The 13,097-nt window shown below is 34.0% G+C and overlaps 1 protein-coding gene across 1 annotated transcript in view; it reads right to left on the bottom strand.

The window, feature by feature from the left end:
* Nucleotides 1-13,097, bottom strand: part of TEX11 (testis expressed 11) — a 254,883-nt gene that overhangs the window by 125,635 nt on the left and 116,151 nt on the right. The window contains exons 11-12 of the mRNA XM_069464262.1: nucleotides 12,742-12,823; nucleotides 10,031-10,109 (exon numbers count right to left, since the gene is read on the bottom strand). Coding sequence (XP_069320363.1) covers nucleotides 10,031-10,109; nucleotides 12,742-12,823 — 161 coding nt within the window. The remainder of the gene's footprint in view (nucleotides 1-10,030; nucleotides 10,110-12,741; nucleotides 12,824-13,097) is intronic.

The following is a 13,097-nucleotide window of genomic DNA, read 5'->3' as shown; positions in this document are numbered from 1 at the left end:
AACCGGTCCCTGGTGCCAAAAAGGCTGGGAACCGCTGCTTTAAAGTTTGTGTGTTTATGTGTGCATCCAATTTATGGTTGTTAGACTTTAGCTCACAAACTAGCAGCTGTATGAGAATACTGCAATCAAGGGCTAGAAGGAACCTTAAAGTTTATTTATTCCAAGCTCCTCCACCCCACCTCCTACTACCCTCTTATTTACAGAAGCAACTGAGGCCTTATATTAGTTTTTCATTGCTGCTATAAAAAATGACCACAAATTTAGTGACTTAAAATAACACTCACTTGTTATTTCCCAGTCCTGTAGTCAAAAACCCATGCAGGCTTGACTGGGAATTGTGCTTAGGGTCTCACGAGGCTAAAGGCTATGTATTGGCCATCCTAGGCTCTTACCTAGGGAGTTCTGGGGGAGAGTCCACTTCTAGGCTCATTCAGGCTATTGGCAGAATCCAGTTCTGTGAGGTTCTAGGACTGAGGTCCCATTTCCTTGCTGGCTGTACACTGGGATTTGTCTCAGCTCCTAGAGACCACCTGCATTTCTTGGCTCATGGCTCATTCTTTCTTCAGAGCCAGCAATGAGGTGTTGAATATTTCTTGTACTTTGAATCCATCTGACTTCCCCTTCTGCATTCTTCTTCTGTTTCTAAGGTCTCATGTGATTATGTTGGGCCCACCCAGATAATCCAGGATAACATCCCTATTTTAAATTCAACTGGTTAGTAATTTTACTTACATATGCAAAGTTCATTTTGCCATGTAAAGTAACATTCATAGTCCCAGAGATTAGGGTAAGGAAGCTCTTTAGGGGACATTATTCTGCTTATCACTGGCTCTGAGAAGCTAAATGACTTATCTGAGGTCTCATGGTCATTTAGTTTGAAGGAGGAACTCATTTCAATATACCATACATTGCCTCTTGCTGTCATTATGTTCACTGCTCGTGTTAAATAGCATTTTGGCAATCATCACTTCAATGCCTATAAATGGGCTCAGTGTTAGTAAAATTGTCCTGCAATTTACTCTTAAACATAGCTCACAAGTGATGCTGATAAAACTGCTAAAAAGCTAAATGCAACATTTTGATCATGTCCAGGAATGCTAGCCTTATGTAAAATGATAGACATGAATTCTATTCTGTAGACATACAACTCAACTTGGAATGAAATATTGTATTATTTCTAATACTTTTTTAGAAATAATAATAGCTACAGTCTATTGAATGCTTATCATGTGCCAGGAATTTTACATGAATGAACTTATTTAATCTTCAGACAACCATAAGAGTTAAGTAATATTAATGGGTAGGAAACTGAAGCATATATAGTTTAAATAATTTACATAAAGTTATGCATCTGCAAAGTGGAGGAACCAGGACTTGAACTCATGTAATCTAACTTTATATGCCACATTATTAACCATTATTCTATAGTGGATGAACCTGAGTTTAAAACACTAGATTGAGCCCACTATTTACCTCAAAAAATAATAGAATAAGTGCAAGAATAAATCCATAGCAGAGCCAGAGAACAAGAAAATATATTTTCAGTGGTCAGAAACTTTGATGAATTTCTATAACTAAAAGTAATCAAATTGAGGGAAAAATCAAGAGATGAGACTCCTGAAACCCAACAGAAACAAAAGGTGGGGGGCTCTGCTGAAGAAATAAGTAGGTAGGTCCTCCCCCCAAAAAGCAGCCTAGGAAACCCTACAAAATCAGGAATTAATTACTAGGGGACAGGAAAAATTGGTGATGGTTATAGAGGAACTGCAGAAACTAATCCAATTTCCTGTTGTATACACAAGGAGTAGAGGCCATTGATGTTTGACCTCAGGCTCTGCTGTCAAAGAATTTTCTAAATGATATAAAGGATCAGTTATGGGGACCTCCCAGCTTAAGCATAAGGGATAAGGAGATTGTAGCATAAAGATAGGGGTAGGAAAGAAGAAAATCAATCAGTACCATAGTGAAAATCCTCATCTAGCAAGAGAACACATTTCCTACTTCCCATATCAAAGTAGGGGTGGAGGCTATTGTCCCTAGTCCACTATAATATTATCATAGCTAGTTTCTAAAGGTATACTTCCAATAAATTATGCTTCCTAGTATTCATGCCCTCGTGTACCGTGCTCCTCTTGAATCCGGACTGGCTCTGTGACTCACTTTTAACAGTGCATGACTTCTGATGCTAAGACATAAGAAGCCTTGAGGCTTCTTCCTGATCTCTGGTAACTCTGGATGAAGCTAACAACAGTCATGTAAGAACTAAAAAAGAACACAGAGATCCAGGCTTGTTGAAGTAAGATAGGGCCTCGCCTCTATATTTCTGTCTGGTTTCCTAGTGATTATTTTTGTAACAGTTTTATTGAGGTATAATTCACATACCATATGATTTATCCATTTAAAGTACATAATTCCACGGTTTTCAGTATATTTTCAGAGTTGTGCAACCATCACTGAATCAATTTTAGAACATTTTAAACACACTAAAAATAAACCCCTTTCACCAATAACATAAAATGATCTATGCTAAGATTACAATTAGGAAAAATTATGTGCCAATATAGACAAGGAATTGAAGGAAAGAAAAAACTAAAAACAGATAATTTGTCAGGATAATAAGATTAGATGTGATCTTTTTTCTTTTAAAATTTTCATTATAGTCATGGTATGTTTGTAGAATTTTAAAAATAGATACAAAATTCTAAAAGAAAAAATTAAAGTCCAAGGTGAGGAGAGAGTAACAGTAACTTAGTTGTAAAAGAGTTCAGGACCCCTGAATCAAATAAATTTGCATTATAGGGAAATAAGAGAATTTATAGATGAGACTCATAATTACAGAAGTCCTTAAGAAATTATGGAAAACTGGAGGAGTGATGAAGACTGGAGACAGGAAAAGTTCTGATTCTTTTTTTTTTCTTTTTTTTTCAGCATATTATGGGGGTACAAATGTTTAGGTTATGTATATTGCCCTTGTCCCACCTAAGTCAGAGCTTCAAGCGTGTCCATCCCCCAGACAGTGAGCACCGCACTCGTTATGTGTGTATATACACATCCCCTCCTCCCCCCTCCTATCTGCCTGACACCCGATGAATGTTAGTACTGTATGTGCACTTAAGTGTTGGTCAGTTAAAACCAATTTGATGGTGAGTAGATTCCCACACTGTGCTACTCAAAGTATGGGCCACAGACAAACAGCATTAGCATCACCTAGGAGATTGTTAGAAATGCAGATCAGGCCCCATCCCAGACCTTCTGAATCAGAATTTGCATCTTAAGATCTTCAGCTGATCCAGTTGATCATATACACATTAAAGTTTCAGAAGCACTAACATAAATCAACAAGGATTCACTAAGAAAAAATAATGGCAAATTAATCTTTTTAAATAAACTTAGAAAAGTTTATTTAAATAGTAAAGTCAGAGAGTAAATAGATATAATCTAACAAATTCAGAAAAATGATTCAATAACAGAATATCAAGCTATTCACCACCTTTTCTAGAATCCAAAGCATATGCTCTTCCCTTAAATGGTACCATATATTACCAGGATCTAATATGTGTATAACCTGGAATTATCTGGTGATAATTCTGTCTCCTAGTGAAACATAACTGTAAAAGGTAAAATTTCAAAAAAAAGGTCACTTAAGAGATATAGTATTTCCCTTCATTCTATGCATTAAAATTTTGGGGAATTCAAAGTCCATGTGTTCAAAATTTTATCCTTACATCAAGTGGTTCATCATAAAACTAGGTCTAAACTACAGTAGTTTAGTCCACGATAGAACTTCATTCACTTTGTAGCAGCTAATGTTTTGCACACTTTGCTTTTGTTGCTTAAAGAAACTTCTCTACATAAAATATGCTTTTGCTATACAATTGTTATTAAAAGCATTGTCCATTATGTAATACAACTTCTTACAGAAACCAAATGTGTAACATAAATGAATGAAGCAGAGTGTAAAATATATCCACTGCCAGATATGTAATCAAACTTTATTATTAACTGAATGATGGTATAAGCAAACAGGTAAGAAAATAGAAGCTATATTTAAAATTTTAAATCTAAAAATATAAATACTTAATTTATCAAATTTCCCTTTTGAAATTGATTACTTTGTTGATTTGGAGATAGAAACCTAAAACCTTTTCTTCTACACAAATATGTCAATATCCACATGAGCTGATAGGGAGAAGTAGATACTTAAATGGAAACTTGGGTACTGTTATTAAGAGGAAGGTGGAATGAATATATGACAAGTGGCCAAAAACATCAAATGTCTACTATATCTGATATTCCAAAGTTGTCTAATTAGGAGTCAGTACCACACTACAGTGCGGTTCAATTTCTTCAATTTGTAATTCTTCATTTACATTAGTAAAACTAGTTGAGGAAGGCAAAATAAGCAATATTTTTCATTACCATAATATTGGAAATCAGAAAACTTTTTTTTTTTAAGTTCAATCTTTAAGCCCACAATTGTATGTAGCTTAGGTAACCACTTGCATCTCTGGAAACCAATTACAGTACAGAGAAGCGAGCCAGATTATTCCTTGCCAAAAGAGTTTCCCCCAAAATATGACTTCACTAAGAACATGTGAATTAAATTTTACATTTGTATAATTACTTAGGGGCACTTTTGCAGAGAGATTCACAGTGTTTATATGGATTGTCATACTCACCAAAAAGGTCAAGTTGTTCAGCTGAGGCAGGGATTTTCCCTTGAATGACATGAACAAGTTGAATTCTTTCAACAGTTCAAAAACTCTCTCTTCAGCAGCACCTAACATAAATGCTGTGCTACATCACCCAGATCCCCTCTTCATAATTGACGTATTTATTCCCCAGTTGCTCTCCAGGAATTTGCTAGGCTGAAAAAAGCTACCACATACAAGGTTATGCTCCCTTCCCAGGGTAGCTGGCATCCAATGACTAATCAACACTGGACTATAAGGCCTGGCCCTCTCACTCCAGCTGAGGACAATTCTGAGGAACCATTCCAGCTTCAGAGCTCCCCATGGGTAAGGCTGAGGCTTGTAACTGTACCTCAGCCAACTGCTCCTTTAGTCCTTCCTCCTTCCCTTCCCCCCCTACAATTGTTGATCCTGACATCACCCCTCAATAAACCATCTGGACATTAACCTCCACCTCAAAATCTGCTTCCAGGGCAACTCAACCTGTGACAGCACTATATCCAACTAAGCCCTCTAACCTACAAGAAGTAGAGGCAACTACTGTATTTGTGTATCCAATTCATCCAACAAAGCAATAATCTCTGTTGAAGCCACAGAAGAATATCTGGTATTATATATTACTATATTCTATATTACTATATCCACATTTCATTTTTAGCTTCTTTAGGACAATGTTTCCTAGTGAATTATATAATTAATATACTTAAGTTTTACATCTTTAGAAAACACTGCTACCTTGGATTTAAGTTTCAAATCAAGTCTTATGTTAACACTAACCATTACAGAAATATCTTCTGTAGTTATACTTAAATTATTTTGACCAGTTTACATTAAACTTAAGACACAGGCACTGTGTTCAGAAATTCTATCATACGAAAATTCTCATTGATATCACAAATAAATATGCTTCACTGTGCAGTATTTTTCATGTCTGTGCAATAGAAAACACCACAAATAAATTATCCTCTTCAAGCAACCTAGCCAATAAATTCTAAGCAATATCTTCAATATGCCAAACAACAGCATTTCTGATTAGATTTGCATTTGAAACTTAAAAATACATTGCATGCCTCACTCAATAGACACTCTTTTGTAAACTTGTCATCTACAAAAAACCTAATGCCTGGGCAATCTTTTCCCTTAATATATAACTACATAACTGCATTTTCCAACAAGATTGCTTATTTTATTCATTTTCCAAAATAAACCCAGTTGAAATTTTGGTCCTTTTCTTGAATTCATTGTTTTTCATTACACAGTTTTTCTGGGTACTGGCCATAGTTTCTACTATGTTTTGTTTCATAATGGGCTTTTAAGTTGTATTCATATGACAGAAACACACTTTGTTTGCATATTAAAAACACCAGAATTTTTTTACTTCCATTATAAAGAAATTTGTTCTTTCCCATTTTCTTGAAACACCTTCTCAGTCTAGCTTTCATTCTCCTACTTTGGATAGAGATGTGGGTACTATATTTTATTTTCTTCTTATAGTTGCTATAAGAATAATAACACAAAAAAGGTGATAAATTACAGCTTGATACACAAGATATGGGAGAAAATAAGGAATTGTGGGAACTATGACAAACTGGAGAACACGTGTCCCATGTCTAAAGGTTAACAACTGCTACTTAGCTCCAACTGATCATTGCTTAGTGGAAATACTGGCCAAGTGTTTCTAGATTTTTTTATTTTTTCAAGAGAAGCCAGGAAGCCAGATTTTTATGTGAAATTTCCTGAATGTTAAATGTTGGCAACTAATTCAACCATATGCAACACATCTCTGGCCATACCAAAGCTCATGGTTCCCTATGTGAAAACTTTCTTGTGACGAATTGCTTTAGAATGTAGTATTTGGGGGAAAGTTTGTCAGTCTTTACGTATTCCTTCTAGCACAGTGGTAAAAAGTGGGAGCTCTGTAGGCTGACGCCATGGCACTCTAGCCCAGGTGACAGAGCGAGACTCTGTCTCAAAAAAAAAAAAAAAAAACAAAGCATGAGCTCTGTAATCAGGTATTAACTCCAGTTCTGTTCCTTCCTAGCTATGTGATTATGGGCAAATTACTTTTTCTCTATAATCCTCATTTTTCTCACCTGCAAAATGAGGTTAGGCAAACAAATTACCTTATAGATATCTCATGATTTATAATGTAAAGGGCTTAGAATAGTGCCTAGACAAGTATCAGTAAATATTAGTTTTTGTTATTCAATAATGAAAATTAAGTAAATTATCACATTATCCTTTTTTCTCTGGCTGAAAGAAAGCTCACAGTTAAATTTAATAATCACAGTAACCATAGTAGCTATTGTGTTTGGCATGTTTTGATTTTCTATTTCAATTTTAAAATTTTTACTATATACTTGACTATAGGAAGCTTCAAATTCTTTTTGGAAGGAGGTGGTGTATAAACAACCAAAACCTAAAAAAATAAAAGTTAAGTCCCATGAAATTTTTGTGAACAAGATGGAGGAAATTAGGCCATATGGCTATATAATTAGATGGATTTATAACAGGTTCAATGACTGTCCTCAAAAATTATCAATTAATGGGTTGATGTTAACCTGGAGATTAATCTATGCTGCCATGAGGTTTCTGGCCTCAGATTTGTTCTGTTTATTAAATAGATCAGGAGTCAGCAAACTATGGCCTGCAGCTGCTTGTTTTTATGAATAAAGTTTTACTGGAACACAGATGCACCCATTTGTTTATGATTGGCCTATGGCTGCTTTTGTACTACAACAGCAGAGTTGACTAGCTGTGATAGAGATTATATGGCCCAGAAGCCTAAATAAAATATATACTATCTTGCCCTTTAGGTAAAAGTTTGCTGACCCCTGAATTAGATGAAGACAGGTGCCATACCAAATCTGAAGATGACATAAACTGGAACAGTTAATATATTGCATGAGATAATCAAAATTCACAAAGATCAGAACACTGAAAAAATAGACTGTAACCATTAGGCTGAAACTTGTTTATAAAGTATGGCTATTGGGTATTTAACCAACAACATAGAGGAAATGGAATTCAGGTATTAAGAACAATTGATATTGTAAAGATCTAGTCTTATAAGCCCAGGAAATTAACCATACAATGTAGCTACCAGAAGAGAGCTAATTTAAATATTGCCTGCATTAAAAGAAATATAGGATCTAGAACAGCGCTGCCCAATAGAACTTTCCTGCGATAATGGAAATGTTCTCTATCTGTAATGTTCAATAAGGTAGCCATTAGCTGCATGTGGCTACTGAGAATTGATATGGGGCTAGTGTAACTAAAGGACTAAATTTTTAAATTTTTTAAATTTTAATTAATTTAAATTTAAATAGCTACATGTGGCTAGTTGCTACCATATTGAACAGTGCAGGTTTAGAACATTTAGAACATGAAAGGTGTGTACTATTATTTAGATCACATCTGCAGTATTGTGTTCAGTTCCAGTTGCCATGCTTACAAACTGGAAGTGACACCCAGGAAGTGACCATATCATAAACAATGTTAAAATGAACTGATGAAGAGCTGTCAAGTTAAAGATTTAGATGTTACCATGCAGCAGAACCAGCAGCCTTAAAAATCAGTGGAAAACATGTATCAATTCTATGTAAGGAAGAATTTTCTGTTCCAGCTTTATAAAAATACAATGGAGCGCCCCTTTTCCACAGGTATTCCAGAAGAGGCTAAATTGCTTCTCATGCACGAAATCATGGACAATTCATTTATCAGGTGGGAGACTAGTCTACAAAAAGGACTGACAAACAATAGCTTGCAGGCCAAATCCAACCAGCTACCTGGTTTTGCAAATAAACTTTTATTGGAACACAACCACATTCTTTCATTTATATATTGTCTATGGCTGCTTTCACACTACAATAGCAGTAGAGTAGGTATATCAGAGACCTTATGGCTTGCAAAGCCTAAAATGTTTACTACATGACCCTTCAACAGAAAGCGCTTACTGACCTCTGGTCTAGAATAGTGGTTCTCAGAACCTCCTGGATAACCAAAAAAGAAAACAGAGACCCGGGCTTGTTGAAGTAAAATAAGGCCTGACCTCTATATTTCTGTCTGGTTCCTCAGTGATTATTTTTTATACTATAACAGTTTTATTGAGGTATAATTCACATACCATATGATTTATCCATTTAAAGTACACAATTCAATGGTTCTTAATATATTTTTAGAGTTGTGCAACCATCACTGAATCAATTTTAGAACATTTTAAACACATCAGAAATAAACCCCTTTGCATTAGCAGTCACTCACCATTTCCCCTCAAATTCTGCAGCCCTAGGCAACCATGATCTACTTTCTGTCTCTATAAATCTTACCGTTCTGGATATATCTTATAAATGGAATCTTACAACATGTAGTTTTTTGTGACTGGCTTCTTTCACTTAGCATGTTTTCAAGGTTTATCCATGTTGTAACATGTATCAGTACTGTTTATTTTCATTGATAAATAATATTCCATGGTATGGATATATCAAATTTTGTTTATCCATTCATCAGTTGATAGACATATGGGTTGTTTACACTTTTTGGCAATTATGAACAATGCTGCTATGAATGTTTATGTACAAACGTTTGTGTGGATATATGCTTTCAATTCATTTGGGTTTAAACCTAGGAGTGGAATTGCAGTGTCATATGGTAACTCTATATTTAACTTATTAAGGAACTAACAAATGTTTTCCAAAGAAGCTGCACCATTTTACATTCCCACCAGCAGAGTATGAGGGTTACAATTTCTCCACATCCTTGCCAATATCTGTTATTATCTGCCTTTTTTATTATAATCATCCTAGTGGGTGTGAAGTGGTTTCTCATTTTGGTTTTGATTTGCATTTCCCCAATGGCTAATGAAGTTGAGCATCTTTTCAAGTACTTATTCCCCAGTCATTCTAATGACACCAAAGTTTGAGAATCACTAAGAGGTCTGTAAAAATTGCAAGGTCCCTTTTGACTTTAATGGTCCCATGAAAATAAAGCCAGAGAGGCTATTAACTGCAGAACTGCACCTGTTTATGCCTTCCTATTCTACATGACTCTAGCCTGCAGGTTAATTCTAGCCTAACTCCTATTTTATGAAGCCCCATCTTATTCTTTTTTCATTTATTTCCTTTTTAAAAATTTAATATAAATTTTAAAATTAACTTTACTATTATTTAAGTCATTAAGCAAACAGTTGTAACTTCTAAATTGATCAGCACAAGGCAAACATTGTGCTGTCAGACAGAGCATGAGTGTGTGTGTGTGTGTGTGTGTGTATTCAATATGTGTTAACGGAAACCTTAGAAAAATGTTAATGTTTAGAGAAAGGGAAATCAATTCTTCTGTACCTTTCATGATCCATCAGCAGTTTAGCAATGTTCAGACAGAAGTCTAAAGACATGTCAAGATCTAGTATTTCCAGGACAGCTAAAAAAATGAAAAAATGAAGTAATCATATCAGTTTCATTTTGAGGAAGCTCATCTATTTTCAATAACTTCCCTCTATTCAAAATCTACTTACTAAATGTTTGCCATATACCATGTTTTGCCTAACAATTTATCAAAATCTTTTTTAAAGTACTAATATCCAATGCTAGAGAGATAGGCGGCAGGCACTCTTACATGGACAGCAAAGTAGCCAGGTGCAATCCTTTTGAAAAGCAATTTGGTCATACTATATGTTAAGAACACTGTGGTTAAGAGCTTGGGATCTGAAGTCAGATCTAAATTTGAAACCACTTGCCACTTGCCATAGGCAAGTTAATTTTTCTGCACCTTAGTTTTGTCATCTGTAAAATGGAGAATATACCACCAATCTCTCAGGTTTGTTGAGAGGATTACATGCGATAATGTATGGAAAGTACACAACTAAGCACCTGGCACTTAGTAATCATTTACTAAATGGCAGATGCTATTAATATTATTCCCTTTACTTCAGAAATTTTACTTCTGAAAAGTCATCTGAAATAAATATGAGAAAACGTTTATGAACAAAGACATTAAACGCAGTATAGATTATAATAGCAATAGAAAAGAAATATACCCTGAATGTCTAATATAGGGCAGCAATAAACTATTCTGCAACCATTAAAATTGTTGAGTATGAAATAATATGAAAAAAAGAATATGCACAAATATGAAAAATGTTTACAAGATTGGTAAGTGCAAAATTAGAAAACAAGGTTATATGTACTATAGGTCACAATTCTGTAATATAAGAAAAATAAATGAAGATAAAAAGTACTGGAAGTAAATAATCAAATCTCTAAAAGTGGTTGTGTTTAGATTCAATTATTTATTCAACAAATATTTAATGAGTATAGTCTCTGTACCAGGCACTGTGCTTAGCTCTGAGAACCCAGCAATAAACAAAACACACAAAAATTCCGGCTGTCAAGGAGTTTACATTCTAGTGGATGGTGGGACTATGGGTATTTTTAGTATTTTCCAAAAATTTCTTTAATGAATACATGCTACCCTTTCACAATGAAAAATCTTTGTATTTTTAAATTTCTACTTTTTCTGCTACAAAAAATACCAATGAGATTCTAATGCCAGGAGTTAGGTTGACTATTTTAAGAGTAAAGTACCTTCACCAGCAAAGAAATGAACAAACTATAAAAATGCAAGTTTCATACATCTCTCAATACAACAAAGTAAAAATCTGTTATTTTAAAATATAAAAAACTTAGATTTGGGAAAGACTCCTAAAATTGGTAAAATCAAACAATGACTGACATTGCAACTTCATTACTCTGAATATCAGGAGTAACTAGATTGAGTTAAGTAAAAAAAAATCTGGGATTAAAGAATAATTTCACTTTAAACTCTGCTTCTTATCTACATTTGAATAAACAGTGTAACAGGGAATTCTCATCTAAAACTAATCAACTCCAAACTTGGTGACTATAATAATTGCTCTGATTTTCCTGTATTATATTAGTGTGAGTAAGTGTATTCCTTTAATTGGTTAGGTGATTTGTTTATTCCTGTAATGTAAAAAACTGGAGCTGTCTTTCTGGTATCTCACATTTTTCAACCTGTGTATGCTGAGGTAATACTGTTGCCTAGAGATGCAGAATCCTCTTATCAGTTTGAGCTTCTGAGGTCTCTTAAGTGATTGGCTAAAATTCTAGAGGTCACAGAAAGATTCAGCAGTATTAAACTAGCACTAAATTTAGGGCTACTGCCAAATTTGATTATTATTCTAATGACTACAAATTGTTAATATTTATTGGATAATCAGTAATTATACTAACATAATTTTGTATAGTACAAATAATACAGCTCTCAAAGATTACTAATGTACTAAAGCATGTACACATTAAAAGAATTTAGAGTAAATTATGTTTATGACTAAACAAAATTGAAACACTGTTAAGGACTAGTGTGCATAGAGATTTTTGCCTCAATGCACCTATATCATAGTAATAATAGTATTAATAATAACTACAGTAATAGATAACATGTATTGCACACTAACTATGTACCAGGTATGGTGCTAAATGCTTTACATACATTTTCTCAAAAGATTCTCAAAACAACATGATGAGGTAGATATTATTATTATTGTTGTTGTTATATCTCTTTTAAAGATGAAGAAAAGAAGCACAGAAAAGTTAAGTAAGTTGTCCAACGACCCACAGTTATACATCAGCTTTGTACATTCTAATCCCTTGAGAATTATGAAAAACAAATAGCAATGTTTATATAAGTAATTGTAAAAAGCATGGCACTAAAAGGCTTCTTCCATTAATATATAATCTTTCTTCATGGTGGTAGATAACTTCAGAAGGGTTGGACAGCTGTACTTCTCTGTTAGACTAAAGGAAAACTGATTCAGCTCTTTTTTTTTTAGCTCTTTTTAAATTTGCTACTATTTTTTCTCCTTTCTCTTTTTCTTCCTGGCTGACAATCTTTTCTTTTTCCTATGTGATCCATTTCCCTCTCAGCCACTATCAAATTATACTTATTTTTAGTATACTACAAAAGATCTTATATTCAACAAACTGGTATTTAGATTTCAAAATTGTGTGCTCTTCACACATAGAGATGATACCTTCAAGGAATTCTTCATCAGCTGTTTCACCTTTCAAGAGGATTTTCATCTTTAAGAAAAGCCCAGCAGGATTTAAATGTTCCTATTTTAAACAAATAAATCACAGTGATATTAAAATTATGTAATGTAAAAGACAATATTCAAGTAATTGCCTATTTTATTCAACCGCTTCAGAATGACTCATGATCAAAGCAAATCGAAAGCATAAAATATCGTATCATAACATCCAGTCTATCCCTAAGGATATTTTCTGGTATTTTATTCAATCTAAATGAAATAATATGAGGAAAAGTACATGTAAACATTTCCATTGAGTGACAAAATTTAATGACAAGGTCAATACTTTTAAAACTGTG

The sequence above is a fragment of the Eulemur rufifrons genome, chromosome 30, assembly GCF_041146395.1.
Source record: "Eulemur rufifrons isolate Redbay chromosome 30, OSU_ERuf_1, whole genome shotgun sequence".
NCBI classification, from domain to species: Eukaryota; Metazoa; Chordata; class Mammalia; order Primates; family Lemuridae; genus Eulemur; species Eulemur rufifrons.
The sequence above is the reverse complement of the archived record's forward strand: the minus strand, read 5'-3'. Positions and strand labels throughout refer to the sequence as shown.